The 22,189-nt window shown below is 38.2% G+C and overlaps 1 protein-coding gene across 2 annotated transcripts in view; it reads left to right on the forward strand.

Moving 5' to 3' along the window:
* CTNND2 (catenin delta 2) overlaps window positions 1-22,189 on the forward strand; it is an 826,448-nt gene that overhangs the window by 120,886 nt on the left and 683,373 nt on the right. For both annotated transcript variants that reach the window (XM_074329072.1, XM_074329071.1), the window contains exon 2: window positions 12,338-12,474. In XM_074329072.1, the coding sequence (XP_074185173.1) occupies window positions 12,338-12,474 (137 nt within the window). The remainder of the gene's footprint in view (window positions 1-12,337; window positions 12,475-22,189) is intronic.

Raw genomic sequence — 22,189 nt, forward strand, 5'->3', positions numbered from 1 at the left:
TTTTTCTCTATGGTTGGAATCAGCTTTTTGTCTGATGTATTATATATTTTAAAATGTCATTTTATGGGTAGAGGCACTGACAGAAATTTGTCTAAAGGAGATATATAAGTAGCCAACAGGTACTTGAAAAGGTGTGCAACATACTCATCAAAGAAATGCAAATCAAAACCATAGTGACATATCACTTCACACCTGTCAGAATGACTATCATCAAAAAAGCAAGAGATAAGTTTTGGCGAGGATATGTGGAGAAAAGGGAACCCTTGTACACTGTTTTTGGGAATGTTATTTGGTGCAGCCACTGTGGAAAACCATATGGAGGTTGCTCAGAAAATTAAAAATAGAACTGCTGTGTGATCCAGCAGTCTCACTTCTGGGTATGTATACAAAAGAAATGAAAACAAATTCTTAAGAGGTAATCTGTACTCACATGTTTATTGCAACATTATCCACTGTACACAAGATATGGAAACAACCTAAGTGTCCATCGATGGATTAATGGGCAAAGAAGATACGCTATATATTATATAGAGGGTGCAAAAAAATGTATGCACACTTTAAGAAGGGAAAAAACTGTATTAAAATTGTATTATGTTGGTGCAAAAGTAATTGTGGTTTTTGCAATTATTTTTAACCTTTTAAACAACAATTGCTTTTGCATCAACCTAATAATAATATGTACTGATAACAAAAGATGAATACAAGTCACATTTGACTTCTGCAATTACAAGAGGTGCTCAAAGTGGTTACCATCAGGATCCAGACACTTCTAATTACGGCGAACTACTGCTTGAGCAACGTTGACCAAAGTGCCAAAGTGTCCACTTGTATACATTTTTTTGGCACCCTGACACACACACACACACACACACACACACACACACACACACACACACACACCTGTAATATTGTTTCTACTACGAGAAAGAAGAGAATCCTGCTATTTGTGACAACATGAGTGGACTTTTCAGGCATTATGCTAAGTGAAGTAAGTCAGATAGAGAAAGACAAATTCTGTATGATCTTACTTATATGTGGAATCTAAAAAAGGCAAACTCACAGAAACACAGACTAGAAAACAGAAAAGAAATTGGCAAAACAAGAGTTAGGGATTGATACTTTCTTTTCATAATATCCAATCATTCATCCATTTAAAATTATTTATTGGTCACATACCAGAATATTTAAACCCACAAAGTGTAACATTTAATAACTATACATACAAAAAGCTGGGAAGCACTTTGCTATATAACCTTTGCAAGCACAGTAAAACCTCTCATACATGTATAATTTAGATTTAACTCTGTAAGCAAAGAAATTGTGAGTTGTAATACACTAATTGTATCAGTTAAAATTTCTAAATTTCTTGTCTGTGGGTAAAAAATATTAATATGTCTTGGCAACTATCAAAAATTCTTATGGCTCTATTCAATTTGTGTTGTATTTTTGTTTTTAGGCTAGTAGAGATGTTTATTCTAAAAATTTTCAAGTCAGTTATAGCAACTAAAATTGTTTAGGAGTGTTGAAACTCTGTTCTACGATTAAATTGGGAACACTGACAATTTCCCTGCTGTGATAGGTTAAACATTGGCTAAGGAATAGATATATTTATTTACTGTATGTGATTTTGTCCTTGACGGCCCATTGATAGTAATTCTGGGGATGGGGGGGAAGTGTGGTTGACCTGTAGTATCTTGAGAGATTGTAAAGTGGCCGACACATACTTAGAATCAATGTGAAGGACAAATTGCCATAATTTGAGTGGGCACTTTCAAGTACTATGCAGTGAGAACATGGTCCAGGCCAGTGTGTAGGTGTTTTTGTTTTGTTTTGTTTTTTTTGTTTTGTTTTTTTGTCTTGTTTTGATTGCATAGAGGAAAACTGAATATTTGTTTAAAATATTATTAGGGAGTCTATTTGGGAAGACAGGTCACTTTTCATTTATAATCTTAGAAGCTGTTGTTCAGCATTTTACAGACACGATGTGGGAGATGGATGGCAAGTCTTTAGAAGTTGTGGGAAGGGAGACTCCCGCGCTTGGGATATTTGGCAGTGACATTCTGTCCTGGGCAGTCTCTGTGTGTGACATGGACTCTATTGGAGGCTGTGCTAAGAATGCTTTTTTGAAGTTCCAGCCAAAAGCACAGTCAATCTACTGTAACTCAGCCTCTTTATTATAGAATGTATCACATCTTCCTCTCCTATTCAGAAAAAGTAAACATTTCTGGTATTAAGCCCATGTCAACTTCTGTTCAACTTCCTATTATTGTGGTGGATTTCTAATTGCAGCATCTGAGACATGTTATTTCTCTGGCATAAGAAGAAATGTCCCTATAGCTTACTAAACGTATGCAATCAGCTATTGAAACTTTTGTGGGATCTGGGGGACCTCGGATGGTTATTGATTCCAGAAGTGTGTCACTGCCTTTTGTTTAGTAAAGATGAGCCCTGAAATTGTGTATTATTATAATTATCATATTCATTAATTTCATTGATATATTCCCACTGTAAATGTAGACACAGGTGTGATTAGTAGAAATATGTATGGTTTGGCTACTTTAACATTATGTATTGCCCAAACTCATTAACTTGAATATTTCTATTTTATAAACTTGGGAAGATTTATGGGACATTCATGTTGTAAGTATAAAATTCCTTGATAATTTTTAATAGAGTTGATGATGAATTATAAATATTCTTTCACGATAACTTATAAGCATTTAATGATTCCAAGTCTTTACCAGGCATTACTCTAGGCACGGAGGTTATAGATATGGATAAGACGATTTCTGTGTTCAAAGAACTCATGAACTAATTAGGAGACATATAGTGTAAAATATATGGCATTTCCATAAATCTAAGGTGTTGGGTGGTATACCATTGATTAAATAACACTTTTAGTTGCAAGTGACAGAAAATCCATCCCAAATGGCTTAAAGAAAAAGGGCATGAACAGTCACCTTAAGAAGCATCTTAATTTTAGAAACATTAAAAGATTTTAAAAACTCCAGAAGAGGTAAGATCGTTACAGCTTGCAATGCTTGAGGAAGTTTCAAGTTACAAAGGTAACAGTGAGAGAGGATGTGATTTATACTGTAGAATTGTTCAGAAAATGCACGTGTGGGACTTTGAAAGAGGAACAGAGTGTGACAGCCAAATGAGCCTTGCCAGTCATAAAAGCATACAGGATGGGCTATCTGTGTGTGAAAGTTTGATTCAGTAAGATGTATTTGGAAGTACCTGAAGCTTGGCGTATCTCGTGTGTAAGGTGCGAGGGGAGGAACAGCAGGACGTGAGCGTGGAGTTTACGTGAGTAGGAATAACAATTCAGGAAGGCCTTAAGTCTGTGGTGGTATTTAGGTCGGTTCCTCCCTCTTCAACGATTAATAGCTCAGACAAGGACATAGAATGGATTTCCTGTCCCTCCATGTTAGGTTCACCTTCCCACCGTTCCCACTTCTCTGGACACACAGTGGAACAGCCACCCTCTGTGTTTGACATGTGAACTCAGCACTCAAGACCCCAAAGCTCGCCACCCTGCCGTCGTATCTTCCACCACAGCAACACGTGACCTTGTGTGTCTGACTCCATGAATAATTTATCATACCTCACCCTCCCCTTATCAGGGAGAAGTGGACGTTTCTCCACCTCTGGGCTTTGCCTGCTAGCGCCTTTGTAGTTGCATGTTCCGAGTAGAGCTCAGTGCCTCCTCGTCCCATCCTCATATGGCGCTCCCCAGAAATATTGCCAGATTCTGTTTGCAAGTTGCAAGTATCATGTCCCAGAAGCCCGGGAGCCTAATTGATTGATGGTTCTACCTTAGAAGCCAACAAACAACCAATGGACTGAGGCAAAAGCCTTACACTAGTTGTAGGATTTCAAAAAAGCAGCATCTTGAGTTGAAATAAAAAAGTGTCATTTAAAACACCATTTAGAGAAATGTTCCAAATGTAAAGCCCACTTTACTTACGTTAGATGCTCTACTAAGCAGCCATTATTGATTTTACACTAACAGTCCCTACATTACCGCAACAAATACTTATTAATTGGCTGCTATGTATTAGACAGTCAGCCAGGTGTGGGAAATGGAACATAGACCAGGACAGGTTGAGTTTCTGCCCTAATTGTATTTAGTTTTGACAGCTATTAATTATTGTTTATGTTATTAGGACAAGCTGTAATTGTTAATTTTATTTGAAAAGTAGAAACATGGGTGGATGTATTTTTATGTGGGCAGAGGGCATCTGAGAGAGAATGATGCTATGGTATTTCTCTTGGTTAGTGACACACTAGTTACAATACAGAATTGCAGTTTAGGTGCCTACAGTGATTATACAGATGAGGTGTTCAGTATTGTTGTTTATCTTACCAATTTATACTAAACTACACAGTCTCTGCACCCTAATATTAATATAATGTTTATGGTAATTTTTCAATTTTATGTAATTGTGGCCTTTTAAATGTTGCCTGTGGAATACAAGGTTATAAAAATCCAACATGTTAAATTATGTTCAATTTTAAAATTAAATGTAATATGAAATTTCAGATATACATAGATATATAAATGATAACACTTGGTGTATTTTAATGGCCGATGTCATTATTCTCTTAGGTGTAAGGTGATGACAAATTATGAAAGTGAGATCTAATGATCTAAAAGGGAGTCTATTGTGCTAATATGTTTGTGTTTTAGAACGTAGGATGGAGAACAGAGAAGGGGCTGTCTTGAAGAGGATGGGACACATGAGAGAAGGAAATAAAGCTAGGCACGACCACACACAGGATTTGCTTGTCGGTTTGGTGTGAGGGACAGGATACCCAGGAAATTACCATCAGAGATCTCGGACTGAAACTATCAGCTAAAGATAAGTGAAGAAGAGAAGAGTTCTAGAAGTATCTAGCAACTGTAAAGTAAAAGATACAAAGGGACCTGACGGAAGAAAATGAAAAGGGGGAAAATACATCTGACAAGCAGCATTTAGAAATCCTGAATCTTTGCATCCCCCTTCACATCAGTGTAGTTTCTGGCTACAGCTGCTATTGGCAGAAGTTCGCCGCATAGATAAGTCACAGAGGTAGATACATGTTGGGTTGTAGGTTTACAAGCCAGGTCACTTTCCCCTGCCCCAAATCTGTTCCACCTACAGTGTTGATATCTTGGCTGATGGCTGGACACTCAGACTAAACCCTGAAATCATCTAGATTCCTTTCTCTTGTCTCGGATACCAGATGCAATCTTCACAGTCTCCCTTCAAATTATATTCATCGTCTGACCTGTTCTCACAATCTCTCCTGCCCAGGATTAAAGTGGAAGATGAAAGATTACATCAAAGATTTGACTATTGGTTATAGATCAAGGCCATCAATAGAACTTTCTGAAGTGATGGAAAGCTACATTCTCACTGTTCAGTACAGTAGCCACTGACCACATATGGGTTTTGGGCCCTTGAAATATGCATAGTGCTACTCATGAACTGACTTTTTAATCTTATTAAAATTTACATAGCCTCATGTTGCTAGGGGCTACCATATTGGACAGTGCAAGTCTAGTTAAGAAACTATCTGTTGAGTCCCACCGCATGATGGATTTAGAGATTCTGGAATTTGAAGCAGGGTAGGACCTGCTAATCCTGGAGGGAAAAGAAACAGGTCTCTATGACAACAGAGCTTGAGGCCCCTGACAGTGACAGAATGAGAGGAGAGTTGAAAGAATAAGAGGCCACTGGTTTCAGATTAGGGGTGGGCTGCTCAAAGGATCAAAGACCATATCATGGCCAAAGCAGTTTATTCTTCAATCGAAGAGGAGGAGATCAAGTGACAGTGGCACCGAATGTTGAGTGGGTCACTGAGTGGGATGATTGTATGACACCAGAGTTCACCAGTTATTTTGTTGAAGTTGGCTCTGTCTTGATGCCAAAGTCATCAGTCACTGGACAGAAGTGGCTAAAGAAGAAACAAGTTTGAGTGATAAAATATAACATAAGAATGTTGTTTTCTTTCTGTGTGATGGAGGTCCGAAAATAGAACACTGAGTGTGGTCCTTGAATTGAGAGCAAGAGAGTTTGGCATTCCAAAATAAGTTTTTAATGTACTACCAAGTGTTATGGAAATTCATAGTGACTCATGTTTGGGAAATACGAGTGCAGACTACCCATTTGGACCCTCCTGAAATCTCACTACCTATGGATTTAAAGGTTCACACGGAAAAGGTGGCTTGGTATATGGGTGCCATCTGCCTTTGCTGTTATTGTCATCCCAGCCAGTTTTTCTGAGTCTCGTATTATATCATCTATGGGAATGGTAGAATTAATACTATGGATGGTCTGGACATAGTGTTCGGTCCTCCAGGTGTATTTCACCCCAGCAGGGCACTTCCTTTGTAAGCTCTGGTTTATCCAGGTGTGCTGTTTTGAGCAGCACATGCTTTTTCCTAACACCTGCAGTTCATTTCGGATGAAGGTGTCAACAGCGAGCTGTATTGAATAATACAGCCCTGCTCCTGTCCTCACCTCCCACACCTCTCATTCCACCACCTGGGGGAATTAGAGGAAAAATCTGAGAACAATCTAACCCTACTTGAGGTAGTCGGCTCGGGCTTCTGTAATAAGATGTCACAGACTGGGCAGCTTAAACAACAGAAATGTGTTTGCTCACCATTCTGGGGGTCAGAAGTCTAAGGTCAATGAGTGTACCAGCCAGGCACATTTCTGGTGACAGCCTTCTCTCTGGCAGCTACCTTTTCTCTGTGTGCTCAGGGTAGAGAGGAAAAGCTCTGCTCTCCCCCTCTTGTTATATGGACAACAGTTCTGTGCGATTAGGACCCTACCCTTGTGACCTCATTTAACTTCATTACCTACCTAAAGGTGCCATCTACAAATATAGTCGTATGGGGGTGTGGGGACAGAGCCAGGAGTGCAGTTTCCAGGCTCTTGGCCTCATGTGGAAAGGTGCTGGCTCAGGTAGCAAATGGCCATCAGCTGTGATTGGATGGCCATCAGCTGTGGCTAGTTGGCCGTCAGCTGTAACCAGTGAGCCACTGGCCACTAATATAACTGCTGTGGCTACGCTAGCAGCAAATGGGGGCTAGCAAGAAGATGGTGGCTGAGCTAGTAAGAGCGGATTGCAGTTAGCAAGTAGAGTCGGTCGGTTGGCGGAAAAGCGGGCAGCAGGTCGCACGTCGTGTGAATCCAGCCTTCAGTGAGAATATAGTGGTATGACTCCCCTGCCTATGGCTCCGTGGGTGTTCCTTTTTGGCCTCACCACATCCTGCGTTCTTGTGTGGGGAGCGCGAGCAGAGATGCCGTGTGACTCCCCGCACAACAAATGGAGGAGCGAGCAGGGTCTCCCGCATGACACATGGTGCAGCGATCAGGGTGTGGTGTCGGCTAAAACTCTCTGGAAGGTAATGGAGCAGTTTGTACGTATAAAAGTTCAGTTTCGTAAGTAGGGTACGGTGCCGGCCAAAGCTCTCTGAAGGGCGGTGGAGCAGTTTGTGCTTACGAACACTCAGTCCCAGGAAGACCAGGAGGAGCAGCTGCCGGAGAGCTGGACCTCCGTGGAGGGGTGGGAGGACGTGGATGGTTCTCCAACCAGCATAGACCAGAGAAAGCGAAGGTCATTGCAGCCCTGTGGGCTGGGAAGTTCTTGCTGAGGCAGCTCGGATGCAGGATTTGTAGTCCCAGGAGGAAACGCTTGCTGAGTCCTCTGTGGGAGCTGAGGGTGAGGTCAAGGCCATCCCTCACCCCCAGGACAGCCCTGGCGAATGACTATGGACTATGGGGAATTGCCTTCTATTCCTAATTTAATGGACCGCTTGACTGTTTGCTTGGAAACATACCACCATGTAGTGGAACTGGGAGATATTTGCTTTTGCGTTTTGACCGGCCGCCATCAAGAATATGTAAGCACCTTGACTGTGAGCTGCTGTTGTTCCAGCACGGTACCCTGAGAGGCCCAGTTAGAGAGAGAGTGACAGTGCCCTGAGAGCCCTGGCTGTGCCCGGAGAAACTAGTGGTACCCTAAGAAGCCCAGTAAGTCTGGCCATGCCCAGAAGGACTGGTGGTGCCCTGGGAAACCCTGTCTGTGTCCAGAGAGCCTAGCTGTGTCCAGGATATTGCATTCACCTCCAGGCGCCTTGCACAGGGCCCCTCATGGAAGACGCTTGTCGTGTAGATTGTGAGGCAAGACCCTGTAGGGGTGGAGTTTAGGGACAGAGCCAGGAGTGCAGTTTCCAGGCTCTCAGCCTCACGTGGAAAGGTGCTGGCTCAGGTAGTAAATGGCCATCAACTGTGATTGGATGGTCATCAGCTGTGGCTAGTTGGCCGTCAGCTGTAACCAGTGAGCCATTGGCCACTAATATAACTGCTGTGGCTACACTAGCAGAAAATGGGGGCTAGCAAGAAGATGGTGGCTGAGCTAGTAAGAGTGGATTGCAGTTAGCACAGCGGATTGCAGCTAGCAAGTAGAGTCGGTCGGTTGGCAGAAAAGCAGATAGCAGGTTGCACGTCATGTGAATCCAGCCTTCAATGAGACTATAGTGGTGTGACTCCCCTGTCTATGGCTCCGTGGATGTTCCTTTTTGGCCTCACCACATCCTGCGTTCTTGTGTGGGGAGCGTGAGCAGAGACTCCGCCCGTAGGCCATCCCGCATGACAGGGGTTTAGGGCTCCAACATACTTATTTGGGGTGGGGAGGGGAGGCAGCAGTTCTGCCCAAAACACGTGATTCGGGCCCAGGAACTGCTAGATGGGCTGTTCTGTATTTTCTAGACAGAACTGTTTTGTACCACATTCTGCTAGAGAATTAATCCCCACAAAATTTGATACTAGGCTTCCATCATTTTTCTCTTTCTCTCATGTTGAAGATGGGTCTGTCTAAAATGCAGTTTGGGTATTTGGAGATTACCATTTGTCTCTAGACGGAAAGACTTCTTACACAGTGAGTATATCAGGATCTGAAGCGGTGCTGTTCGCAAGGTGAATACATCTGTGGGAAAATGTCCGATGCACTCGTCGTCAAATAAAAACGTAATCAAAGGGATGAAGTTTTCTGTATCCAGTTGGTGAAAGCAGGAGAGGGTAACAAAGGCGGGTGTCGTTACAAGTGTGAGGACTGGAGCTTCCCAGGACACTGCTGGTGGGCAGCTGTGTAGGACCAGCCAGGTGCAGGATTGTTTGTTTTGCCTCCCAAAAGCCTGAAATACACACAAGTTCCTCATTCTGCCCAGACCACTTCTAGGAATTTATCTGTTAAGCATGTTATAAATGTAAAAAATGGGACAAGAATTGCCAAAAAAGATCGGTAAACTGTGATGCCTACAATGGTTGAATACAACGCATTTGTTACATTATTCGACTGTTGAATAATTTTTGTTGACATAAGAAATGGTTCATGATACGAAGCTGAGTAAAACATTTTAAAAAATCAAAGCCATTACATTATTAATACTCCCTATGAAACTCATTCTGCAGAATGAGTTCAGGAAAAAAATATACGTTTTTGTTTTATATATATATTATATATATATTTCTGATATATATATATATTTCTGATATATATTTTTCCTGATATATATAGATACATATAATTATTATATATATGCATATAGATAGACATTGCCCTCAGTTAATTATTATATATATGCATATAGATAGATATTATTTATATATGCATATAGATAGATAGATAGATCAGAAAGGCCTGTACTAAATACCAGTCAAAGCAAATACACTTATCTGGGATGGCAGAATTGCTGAATTTGGCTCTTTCTTTGTTTTTTTCTTTTTGTCTCCATACATTCTTCACATTTTTCAGATTTAGCAGATTAACTACTAATTTTTAGGATTAGATCTAAGGAACTAAAGTACTTAACCATAGGCTGTTAAAGTCAGAAGACTTAAGGCTCCATATACTTCCGTCAGGCGACCCATGGCTTGGTTCTGGCACAGCCCTTCTCTTCCCTGTGCTCTGAGATAAGGAGACTGGCCGTGGAAGTGGACAGTCTTCACCATCCATACAGTGAGGAGCAATGCTTCAGTTAAATGTGGATGTTAGAAATTAGGAACCATGGAAAATTTCCAAGCCATTTTTATTCAGGCATAGAGGTCGCCTTGGGTCGCAGTAGCTGTGTATAGGAGGCTAAGCCTTGGGAATTTCTCTTCTCTTTCTGTTGTTGCTATAAGGAGAAAGAGTGGAGGGGGAGGGGCTGATAAACAGACTAAACTATTCCTTATATTCTGTGGGTCAGACTTGTCAAGTGCCTAAGAACATACCTCGATTCATTGCCTAGCAAATCCCACATTTTACTATGACAAGTTACTGTCGTACTTTTAAGAGTTAACATGTTGTATAAATCGGTGTGTAGACGAGCTTTTAGGCATCAGCACAGGTTATGGGAAATAGGCTGACACATCAGAGAACACAAAAATAGGAATCAAAAGGAAGAAAGTGTGAGTTCTAGGCCCACGTCTGTTACTTTGACTAATTTCTTTTTAAAAAAAATATGTTGATAATACTGGCCCAGGGCCTGAATTCACACAGGCCAAGTAAATTTAGGAAACACAAACGTTAAAATCATAATTTAAAACATGTAAGACTCCTCCTTTCTCAGCTTCAGGCTGTCCTTATAGAGAGTCCCCTTTGGAAGCCACTGACATAGATACACGTGCAGATGCAAGGTCCAGGGTGGATCTCCCACTGACCCCAGGTGGTGACTTTGCAAGAGCTGCCAGTTTTCTTTCTTCTTACTTTCTGCTCCTGCCCCCTTCCCCATCTCCCAAACCTCTCCTAACTAGAAGGGCATGGCTTTCAGGTGATTTTACCTGGGCACTGTTTTTATCTACATCCTTATAACTATGGCATTTGATCAGGTAAGAAAACCACGTATGAAAGCAAGTTGAACACACAAATATACTTTATTATTGTCTTCCTGAACCCACCACCATAATTACTTAAATCTGTTTCTTTCATCCAGTTCGTATCCATCACCTAAAATACTTTCAACTATTTGCCATGTTGGTATTTTGCCAAATTATATTTAGTTTGGTCCTCACTCGTTGCTCAAATTCTGCTTAATGATATTATTTCCCCAAACCCTCCCAGGTATTCTGTTTGTAAAAGATTTATTTTTCCAATACTAGTCTAATCCTCATTGATAATATTATAAAGGATTTATCTAAAATATCAAATCAAATCAAAACTAAGTGGGAATAGCCAATGAGCAAATTACATTACCCCTTTTTCTTATATATTTTAAGGAAAATTCTGTAATGGAGTGCTTTTGGGTTCACATATCCTTAAATTATTAACTAAATTTAGCTAATAACATAGTGCTATGGCTCCTATGAAAATCTTGTCACTTAGTGTAAAACCCAGGATACACAGATACAATGTAATAATAGGAAATACCTTTCAACAGTCACACATCACTGGTTCCTAGAGGCATATGCAATACGATAGCTTTAGGCAAGAAACTAGCCTTTACTCCCAGCCTTTTATATGAATCGTGATTTTGCAGTGCCTTGGTAGAAATTGCCCTCAGTTAATTATTATTCCCTCTGCTGATGTGCATGGCTAGATAATATATGTAACAAATACTTTGGTCTTATTTGTTAGAGAAAGACAAATACAATGGAACAAAGTAACTTTTGGGAATCCTGTTTTTCACCTGTGCGTGTGTCCGTTTATGAATCAGGATGAAGTTATGAGTTTCTTCTTTCTTTCATAACTGAACTCAGACAAAATAAACTGTGGCAAATGTGCCTTGCCAGCTTTAAGGCGCTTTTGTCTGCTGTGGGGCACAGAGTGACAGCTCGGAAAAAATTTGTGGAGAGGGCTGGTCATTTACTATATTTTAAAAAACCAACTGAGCTTCTTATGTTAATTTGTTAATTATATATAAATTATTGACCATTAATTTTGTGTGATTTCCGTAGAAAGGGGAATCTAATAGGTTTTCCTTTGAGATGAAAATATACCAAAACACAAGTAATAAATTTACCAAAAGAGGTATGAAATGGTGGTTCGACTGGCTTCTTTTTCAACTCAATACTTTTGTTCTTTGCTCATTCTCTCACTTCCCTTTTCCTTCTCGTCATTTCTTCCTCCATTTCCGTCAGTGACAAAACACAAAGTTGGTAGTGTATTCTGGGATTTGTTTGAGGTGGCTGTAGGAGAAAGCCTTCTTCTGTATGCTTTCCCTTTCTGCCATTATGGCACGTGCTTTCTCTGCACTTCCTAACTTCCGGTTTGACAGTGTACTGCTTAGTATCGCCTGGTAGCTGTTGTCTGTTTGCAATGACAGCATCCGATTGCACTGACACATCCTCTTGCATTGCAGGAGCTATGCCTGTCCCAGACCAGCCTTCATCAGCCTCAGAGAAGACCAGCACCCCGAGTCCTGGCCTAACCACCTCCAATGGCGATGGCTCGGAGACAGAAACCACCTCTGCCATCCTTGCCTCCGTCAAAGAACAGGTAGAAACTTTCCACTTTTGTGACATACTTACGTGGGCGTTGAAAAAATTGCTCTTTAGCGATGAACAATGATGATGACATTATGTTGGGAAAAAAATCATGATTTACTAATAGAATGTTGGTCTTCATTATCAAATTATTATTAAGATACAATTACAATTGCTTTTGACTACCTATTTTTCTTCATAATTTAGGCAGATTTTTCTTGAAAGAATATTCCATAGGACAAAAGCAAAACACGAAAAACCTTTATAGTTAAAATACCTATAGGTGAAGTTTGAGCAGATTTAGTGATGGACCTGACTTTTGATACTATTAAATGCATGAAGTGAAACAATTGGTTTTTAGAAACTAAAAAGTCTAATAAACTGTCAAAATATATCCAGTAGGTTAAAAAATGAGTATGTGTGACAGCAGATGAATATCATGTTGGGTCATGGCAAATTGGCCTTCCTGGTGTTTCTAAGATACATCTGGAAAAATGCATTACAGAATTTTCCATTTACATTTAATCCACATTTTGAATGATTCTTTCTCCATCATTACTTGGCCATGAAAATGGAAAGTAAATAAAATCTGAAGTCTTAGATGTAAACAAATTGTAGCTGAAAAGTAATTTTTCTTGTAAACAAAAGGTAGTAAATAATTATAGCAAGCTGGAAAAAATCAATATTTTTTTTACTCACTTCTTCATTTAGTATGCCCTAGAATATAAATCAGTAGTTGTTTAAAAAACTGAAAAAGCACCCGGTGTTTGGGTTCTATGATATGAGGATATTGAATTAGCAACAAAAGAAAGTGAGAGTGGACTTAATTCCAGGAACATCTCAACAGAGCAATAGTCAAAAGGGGACAATGAAGGATAGTTACTCTACTCAGATAAAAAGAAAGACTCTGGTTTTCCTAGAGGACACTGATTTTATTTAATAAGTGGGGACTGATTTGGGTAAAAGTAGGAAACCATCTAGATGGTTAGGCTATCAGTAGAGGTGCTGAGGGAAGACCCATTAACAGAAGGGCTCAATGGTACTAGTAGTCAAGTGTGTCATCAGATCAGGAGGTGTGCTGCTAAGGAATGCTGACGAGCTTGACTGGATAATCTAGTTTGTGAACATGGTCAGGAAGCAGGAGATTGGCTTCAGGAATACATAGTCTGTGTGGCTTGATTAGTTTGCTTCCAAATGCTAACCCGAAAGACTTTTCTGATTATTTTTAAGGATTGATGGAAAAGGAGAGAAAGGTTCATGCCATTCCCCATACTCTAGACTGCTTTGATTAGTTGGTTATGTCATGGTTTCTTCTTCTGGTATGATTTGGAAACCTTGCTAGGCCATTGTATTTAGAGTAGTGACAAAATATAGAACACAAGGCATAAATTTAACAAGAAAACTAGAAGACCAGTCCGATGAAAACTAGAACATTTTGTCAAATGACATAAAGTAGTTCAGATATCAAGCTTTTCTACACAGGATTGTGATACATGCCACGTTCCTGTGTAGAAAAGCTTGATATCGTAACAGTATTACTGTTGGAATTAGGAAGCTGTGGCTGATTGTTTCTTTGGCAAACTGCATCAAACTATTTTAAAGATCACGTGGAAGCATAGACATGTAAGACTTGCAAGGAAAATTTTGATGGAGAGATTTTGCTTTACCAAACATAGTTATCACAGTAGTGTCCACTTGCCCCAATATAGAAAGAATGATCTCTTTGTAGGATATCACTGAGGGCTCAGAACATGCATTACATGTATTTAAATTATTTCAGTTTGGTATACAGTAGTGATTTAAAGGGTGTTAACATAACTAGCTAACCATCTGGAAGAAAATTAAAGCCCTTAACTCAAAATATATACGGAAATAAATCTCAAAGGCAATATAACTGTAAAAATTAGTGTTAACATATGAGAGGATACATTGGACAAATATTCACATAAATTACAGGTAGGGTAGACTTTTAAGCATAACAGGAAACTCAGAAATTGTACATGAATGCTTGATGCAAGCTGGCAGTGTGAATACCAACAATGATAACAAGGAAAAATTCAACATAAAAAAGTAGAAGAATAGGCCAAGAGAAAATATATGCCACAAATATGATAAAGTGTTTATATCACTAATATACTAAGACATCCCAATGTTGCTGAGAAAAAGCGAAATAAGAAAACAGAAAACTAGGCAAAAAATATGAGAGGCAATATGATTAAAGACTTAAATGTAAGATCGGAAACCATAAAATTTCTAGAAGAAAATATAAGAAGAAAGTTCACAGACATTACCCAGAGTAATATTTTTACTGATACATCCCCTCAGGCAAGGGAAGTAAGAGGAAAAAATAACATATGGGATTACATCAATCTAAAAAGTTTTTTCAAATCAAAGGAAACCATCAATAAAACAAAAAGGGATCCTACTGAATAGGAGAAGATATTTGTCAATGGTATATCTAATACGGGGTTAATATCCAAAATTTATAGGAAAAAACTCACTCAACTCATCTCCAAAAAAAACCAAACAACCCAATTAAAAAATGGGCAGAGGACATGAAGAGACATTTTTCTAAAGAGGACATACAGATGGCAAATAGGCATATGAAAAAATGCTCAACCTCACTAATCATTAGAGAAATGTAAATAAAAATCATAATGAGATACCACCTCACCCCAGTAAAAATGGCTATCATCAGTAAATCAACAAACAACAAGTGCTGGTGAGGATGTGGAGAAAAGGGAACCCTTGTGCACTGTTGGTGGGATTTCAGATTGGTGCAGCCACTATGGAAATCAGTATGGAGGTATCTCAAAAAACTGAAAATGGAACTACCTTATGACCCAGCGTTAGGTATCTATCCAGAGAAATCCAAAACACTAATTCGAAAAAATTTATGCACCCCTATACACAATAGCCAAGACATGGAAATAACCAAAATGCCCATCAGTAGACGACTGCATTAAGAAACTGTGGTACATTTATACAATGGAATATTATGTAGCCATAAAGAAGGATGAAATCTTACCATTTGCAACGATATGGATGGACCTGGGGAACATTATTTTGAGTGAAATAAGTCAGACAGAGAAAGACAAATACCATATGATCTCACTTATATGTGCAATGTAAAGAAAAGAATAAACGAACGATCTAATCAGAAACAGTATCAGAGATATAGAAGAAAAACTGAGCGTTGCTAGATGGAAGGAGGGTAGGGATAAGAGGGAAGGTGAGGGGATTAGAAAGCACAATCAGTAACCACAAGATTACCGTGGGGATACGAAAGGCAGTTTGGGGAATGTAATCAATGTTGTAAAGATTTTGTAGGGTATCCGACGGACACTTGTTTTATTAGGGAGACCACTTCAGGGATGGTGTAGATGCCTGATCACTGCACTGTACACCTGAAGCTAAACAGTAATGAATGTCACCTATAATTGTGTGTGTGTGTGTGTGTGTGTGTGTGTGTGTTTATCCACAAGAAGCGGAGTACAGCATAAGGAATAGAGACAGTGGAAATGTAATGGCTGTTGTATGTCTGAAACTAATAAAAAATAGTACATATCGTAAACTAGATAAGGGTTCAGGAAGATTTGAGAAAATTCGTATTATTTTTCATTTTAAATTAGAATATACATTGCTGTCATCTTTTTGAGAAATGGTATGTTGCTATGAATTGGCATCTGAAATGTTCAACAGCCTTTGATTAGTCATGCTTAGACATATGATCTATAGAAATCAGTGACCTAGAACATAAAATTTTTCTGTATATGAGTGTTTCTTGCAAAATCATTGGGAATAGAAAAAAATAAAACATCGATTGATGAAGAGAAAAATGATACATCTTTTATGTAAAATCCTTCATATAAAATATATATCCTTTCTATGTGGTTATTAATAAAAATGAGTTGGAGACATATTCCTAAACTGAAAAAAATTCGTGAGGATTTTAGGAATGAAATAGCATAATATTGTGTTATCCTGTTTTTAAAAAATAAAACAGTAAATATGTTTTTTGTTTGTACATGTTTATGAGCTTCTACAAAAGTGTAGAAAGAAATCAGTTAAATTCTTAGCATTGGTCACCATGTATTTTCAACTAGATGGAGGTGGGTGTGGACAGAGGACATAGAGACTTGGGAAGAGCATCAAAAATGGGAAAAATAATTGGGAGACTGGAATAAATATTAGTTGGATAACAGGAAATATTCCTTCCGCTGAAATAGTGATGTTGCAGTTGAGTGGAGAAGCTGCTTAAAGCAAAAATAAATTCCTGGAAGTAAAATGGCCTCTCCAGACCTTTGATGAGAATTTAATAAAAACATATGTGAAGAGTTTTGGGTTTTTTTTTCCTAATAATTAAACTCTTAGTTCATTTTTGTTCAGCAAAGGTGAGATTCTTTGTGGCAGATGAGTAATGAGAGGGGGAAGCTGAGACAGCAACTTGACTCAGAGGGTTAGATGTCAGGTCCCTGTGTGCTGTCTGCCCTTTTGAAGGCAAAAATCAACAAGCAGCAAAGACCATGGACTTCATTGATAGGGCCTGATGCAAAGAACCAATCTCCTCCTTCTCTGGGGAATTGTCCTAAATTATTCTTAAGCTTCCTTCTTCTCTTTTTCTTGGCTATATACATCATCTTTGGAGTTAAAGCCAAGTCAAACAATTAAAAAAAACACAAAACATTAGCTGAGATTAAGGACTTTCCAAGTTAATACCTTCTACAAGTCTTAATATTACATGTGTAATGTATTTATAAATCTGTTCACTTAAAGAATATTGTCTGCCTGGTCCTCTTTAGGTACTGAGAACTAACTTTCATGAGTGAAAAATCCTATTTATTATTTTCGGGAATGTCAAGTAAAAACTTTTTGGCATCGCACTTTATGCTACTCTATTCTTGTCTCCTTGGAGGTCAATTCTGAAGGACGGGAGTCATCTTTTGTCATAGCAGACATATATTCTGAGCTGACTGCCAGGTAGCAGGTTACATAATTGATTTGCTCATTCATTAAACATACCAAGACCTTATATAGGTAAAGGGTAATAAAAAGAAGTGTGTATATAGCGCAAACTCAGTCTGACAGAATTCACTGGACAAAGTGGTTAATGAGACTTAGAAAAGAAGTTCTTAGGCAGGCAGCTACATTGCGTAGAAATAAATTGTAGTTTATAACCATACGTGTACAATAAAATGTAAGTAATGCTAAACCCCGCGTCATGAAATGCATCCGAGGTAGCATTGTATGGCATGACTAAGGTATTTGTAAACTGAGACTTAGTATCCTTGAATACACCAGCTATGTATGGGCTACTCGATGAAAAGGTGTTCATTGATTCCCGCCCCCCCTTTGTTCTAACTTCCTATCTTGATTGCTTTCTAACGGATGAGTTTACACTTTTATGTCAATATAAGTAGAGCCACGATTTACACTACACTCTGTGGCTAATTTTCTGTGTTTCAGACACATCTCATTTCCAGCAGTTAAGTCTCTGCTCCCATGGGGCTTTCAGAGAGAGCTACCCAGTCCCCATCTCATCTCCTGTAAGGAATGTCCTCACCAGAAGAGGAGGTGGATGGAGGCCATGTCATCTGGATAGATAACTGAGAGAGGCGCTTGATACCATTTGTCAGAGGAAGGCAAACTGATGGGGAGGCTAAAGGGTTGAGGCAGGTGGAGGGATTGTTGTTAAGGATGGGAGATAGTCCCACGATGATCACAGTGACCAGTAAGAAGAGAAATTAATGGTTCTTGGGAGAGGGGGGCTAATTTCAGGGGAGAAACCACTGAGTAGGTAAGAGTGAAGAGGATCCACTACACCAGTGAAGGGAAGTGTTCTGGAATGAAGACAATTCATCCGTGAGAGCAGGAGAGCAGGCAGGCTGATGGCTTGGTGATGGAAATGTGTGATATTTCTCTTCTGCTGTCATCAGATAGGCACAGTCAGCTTGTTTTGACCTGGAGGCTGTTTGGAGTCTGTGGAATGTTGAACCGAGCCAAGGTGGAGAAGGGGAGGCTTTGGAGATGAGGATGCAAGAGAGTGATTATAATGATGGATCTCGGAGTTGACGATGAATGAAAAGGGGTAAAGACAGAGAATTTGGTAGGGCCAGTGGATTCACAGAGTGAGTATGTATAGATGGTCACAGCTTCAGAACCATGTGCTTGAAATCAAGAATATAAAAGTAATTACTGTTAATGTCAAGACCGGGGTTAGGACTCTGGGAAATGAGATGAAGACAAGAAATGAGAGAGCAAGCCTGTCGTGGAGTCTGTGAAAGCTGGTGTGAGAATGATGACAGCAGTGGTGATGAGAAAAAGTGAGCAGCAGCTCAAAGCACCCATTAGTGGAGAGGAGGGACCTCAGGTGGCCTCGTGATTCTGAGAAGTACAACACGTTTGCTTGCAATTTGCTGGACAGTAGTCATTCTGATCTTCATTGGTGTGTTTCTATTTTTTTTCAAACTGTTATAATGTTGGTCTATACTATTAGATAAGAATTTACATTCACTCATGCCATGTAATCATTGTTCTTTGTATTTTATCTTAAATAGATATGTGTGTTACTTTGTTCTTAAGGAAACCATGCCTTTCCTAAAATATAATTTTATTTTGAAATAAAAAATTATTTCAAAATAATATTCCCTTCTCTTAATTTGATCAGTGTTTCATGTGATCATCACATGGTTCCAGATTTGGTATCTAAAGGGTCTTCTTATATAAGCTAGAAAAAATTACTAGGGTGTTTTTTAAATCGTTAGAGCTCATATAGTTTATTGATCTATGTAAGTCATTATGGCTCAGGTAAATTTTTTTTTTATAATAATTCTACCAGCCAAGTACTACATTTAATAATGACTAGATTAAGTAGAAATTTTCTAGGTCTATAGCAGTATATGCGAATGTGTCATTCCATTGCATTTATTCAGTAGTGTTTATCAAGTGTCTACTCTATGCCTGGAACTATTCTTCCTGTTAGTGACACATGGATTTAGAGTCTGCCTTCAAGTAGTGAATAATGGAGTTAAAAATAAACATAACAAACATATATAAAGAGCCATGAACTACTTAAAAATTGCACATGAAATTTTAAGAAAACTCTCTAGTCCATAAATGATGAAACTCCAAATTATTTATATTGGTAAAAACATTCCTTAAAATTGACAGCATTTATAATCCCACTCTATTGCTATAGTAATTTCTCTTGTTTAAATTCCACAAGAATTATAAAGCTTATCCTTGATTTTAAAATACATTTTTAGTTTCATTATTTAGAATATTGATGATTTCTATGTAATATACAGAAGTCTCTTGCTTTTAAGCATTTATTATGCTTAATATAGGAAATTAGGAGTAATGGCATTTTTGAACTCCCACTATTGACAGAACGATTGTACTTTACATATATTGTGTCATATGAAGGCACTAAGCATTTAAAAATTTGCATCTTACATGAAATCTTGATCTTTTACATTGATTCATGTGAGGATAGCATGCCTCTATTTTTATTTATCTCCTACGCTTTTAATTTTTAAAATACATTAGCTCTATGTAGCAAGAATATTATTGGAAAGGACATTAATGTTACTATAATTGTGTAGCAATAGTTTCTGATTACAAAATGTGGAAAATGACCTATGACTGTTAATCAGTTTCCAAACTATGTTTTGGAAAGCACTTTATGAAAGTAATGACAAAGTCATCACCCACGAAAAAAAGAAAATTAAAACACTTTTAGGAGACGTCAGGAAGATAGAGAAGGATTATCTTCAAAGACTAATGAACTTTATATTCATTTAGTCAAAGAAGGAAAGACTTGCACATATCATAATGCCACAAGTTGAACTTTACCCATATGTCAAAATTAGAATGAGAGTTACTTGATGGATGATTTTTGAATTTATTGTTTCAAGCCAGATGTACATTGAAAATATTTAAAAAGACATATCGCCCCTAATTATCGTCACTGGAACGTAGACTATATTAAAATCAGTCATTGTGTGTTTCACGATGGAGAGAGATGTGAAAGCACAAGCTAGAAATACAGCTGGAAGCTGCGAAACTGGGTCCTGTCAGTGGTAGTTCAGAGCACAGAGTCAACAAAGATCAGAAAGCCTGTGAAGATCGTGCACAGCGGATGGGGAGCCCATGTGGACAGACTGAACAGATTGGGTTTGCAGACGTCCATCAGGGAAAAGGAAGAAAACAAGCGGTTTCTGTAGCGTTCTGGAGTTCCAAGTAGGAAGGAAAGACTGATGGGAATTGCTGGGTTTGAAGTGGCTCTTTTTCTTTGTGGATCTTTGGCATCACACAAAAAGATGTTTGAAACTAGAGATCAAGGAGAAATGAGGATTATAAACCACTTGTATAAGATCTTGGGAATTAATGCTAGCAGTTCTAGTCATGAGTGAATAATTCTGGAAATGTGATAAATAGGTCATCTCCTTCCTCCCCACCGCCCTTGATCCCTTATGAGTATCGTATTCTTGCCTATAAGATATTTTGACTTTTCCCCTAAAATTTAATTTGTCCCTTAAAATTTTAGTTTGTGACGCTTCTCAAAACACAGATGCACTTATCCATCTTTTTAATCACCACAAATTCTCTTCTAAGAATTAATTCATTTGCTTGCTGTCTGTCCTGTCCCCTTTGAAGGTATTACTTGTCATGTTTTTAGGAGACTAGAGAATGTAATGGGAAAAATAAAAATGTGGTAAGCTTTTATATGCTAAATTAGAAGATAAGATTTTACTATATGGGGTTTTGTTACATGACATGAGAGTGCATTTCTAATGCCTCTTTTATATTTATCATTAAAATTCATTGTCAAATATTTATAATATGAAATTGCATTGAATATTTTAAATGTGATATTTTAATAATTTTTATGAATTTTCCGTTATAAAATAATTCATGCATATTCATAGAAAATTTCATAGAAAAGTTTAAAAACTCAGAAAGGAATGAAGGTAAAAATTTTATTTACAATAATACTGCAACTACAGATTGTTGCAAAGATTTGTGATTTCCTTATAAGATTTTTATATGAATATATAATTATTTATATACTATGTTTTATTTTTCTTTATAAATATTTACACTTCTTTGTGTACTTAACATATCAAAAATATTTTGATATCGTTAAATATTATTTTAAAACATTTTTCTAATGGCTATGTATTATAGAGTCACTGTGAAATATTTAATATTATAATTTTATTTAACTTTCCATGCTTGTTGATCTCAGGTTGATTTGATTTTCTCAGAATGGAAAAAAAAAAAATGACATGTCATACTTCCTGGTACATAAATCATTGGGTCTACTTTGACAGAAGCTGCCTGGAGCAAAGTTTTGAAGAAAGAGCTTAAAGACCCTTACAAACTCACTGGGAAAATGTGACATACTTAATTACTGGTATGAGCCACAGGCAGGACATGCGAAGTAAGAGCTCCTGGGTGTTAACAGTCAGTGACTTGTACAGGGTTTGCATAGAGTAGGAAATTAACAAATAGAATATTCTAGAAGGAGTAAATGGAGAAAACATGTTCAAAATTCAGAAAAACTGAACCAAATGTTGTAGGAATAGTCAAGAGAAACACAGAAATTATCACAGTGCAAGGAAACAATGTTAAACAGTATCTCAAAATAGCAAAAATAATTTTTAAAAAGGATAGATAATTTTTTTAAATTTATGTACACATAATATAGAAAACATGTATTTCTT

This window comes from Rhinolophus sinicus, linkage group LG03 (assembly GCF_036562045.2).
Source record: "Rhinolophus sinicus isolate RSC01 linkage group LG03, ASM3656204v1, whole genome shotgun sequence".
NCBI lineage: Eukaryota > Metazoa > Chordata > Mammalia > Chiroptera > Rhinolophidae > Rhinolophus > Rhinolophus sinicus.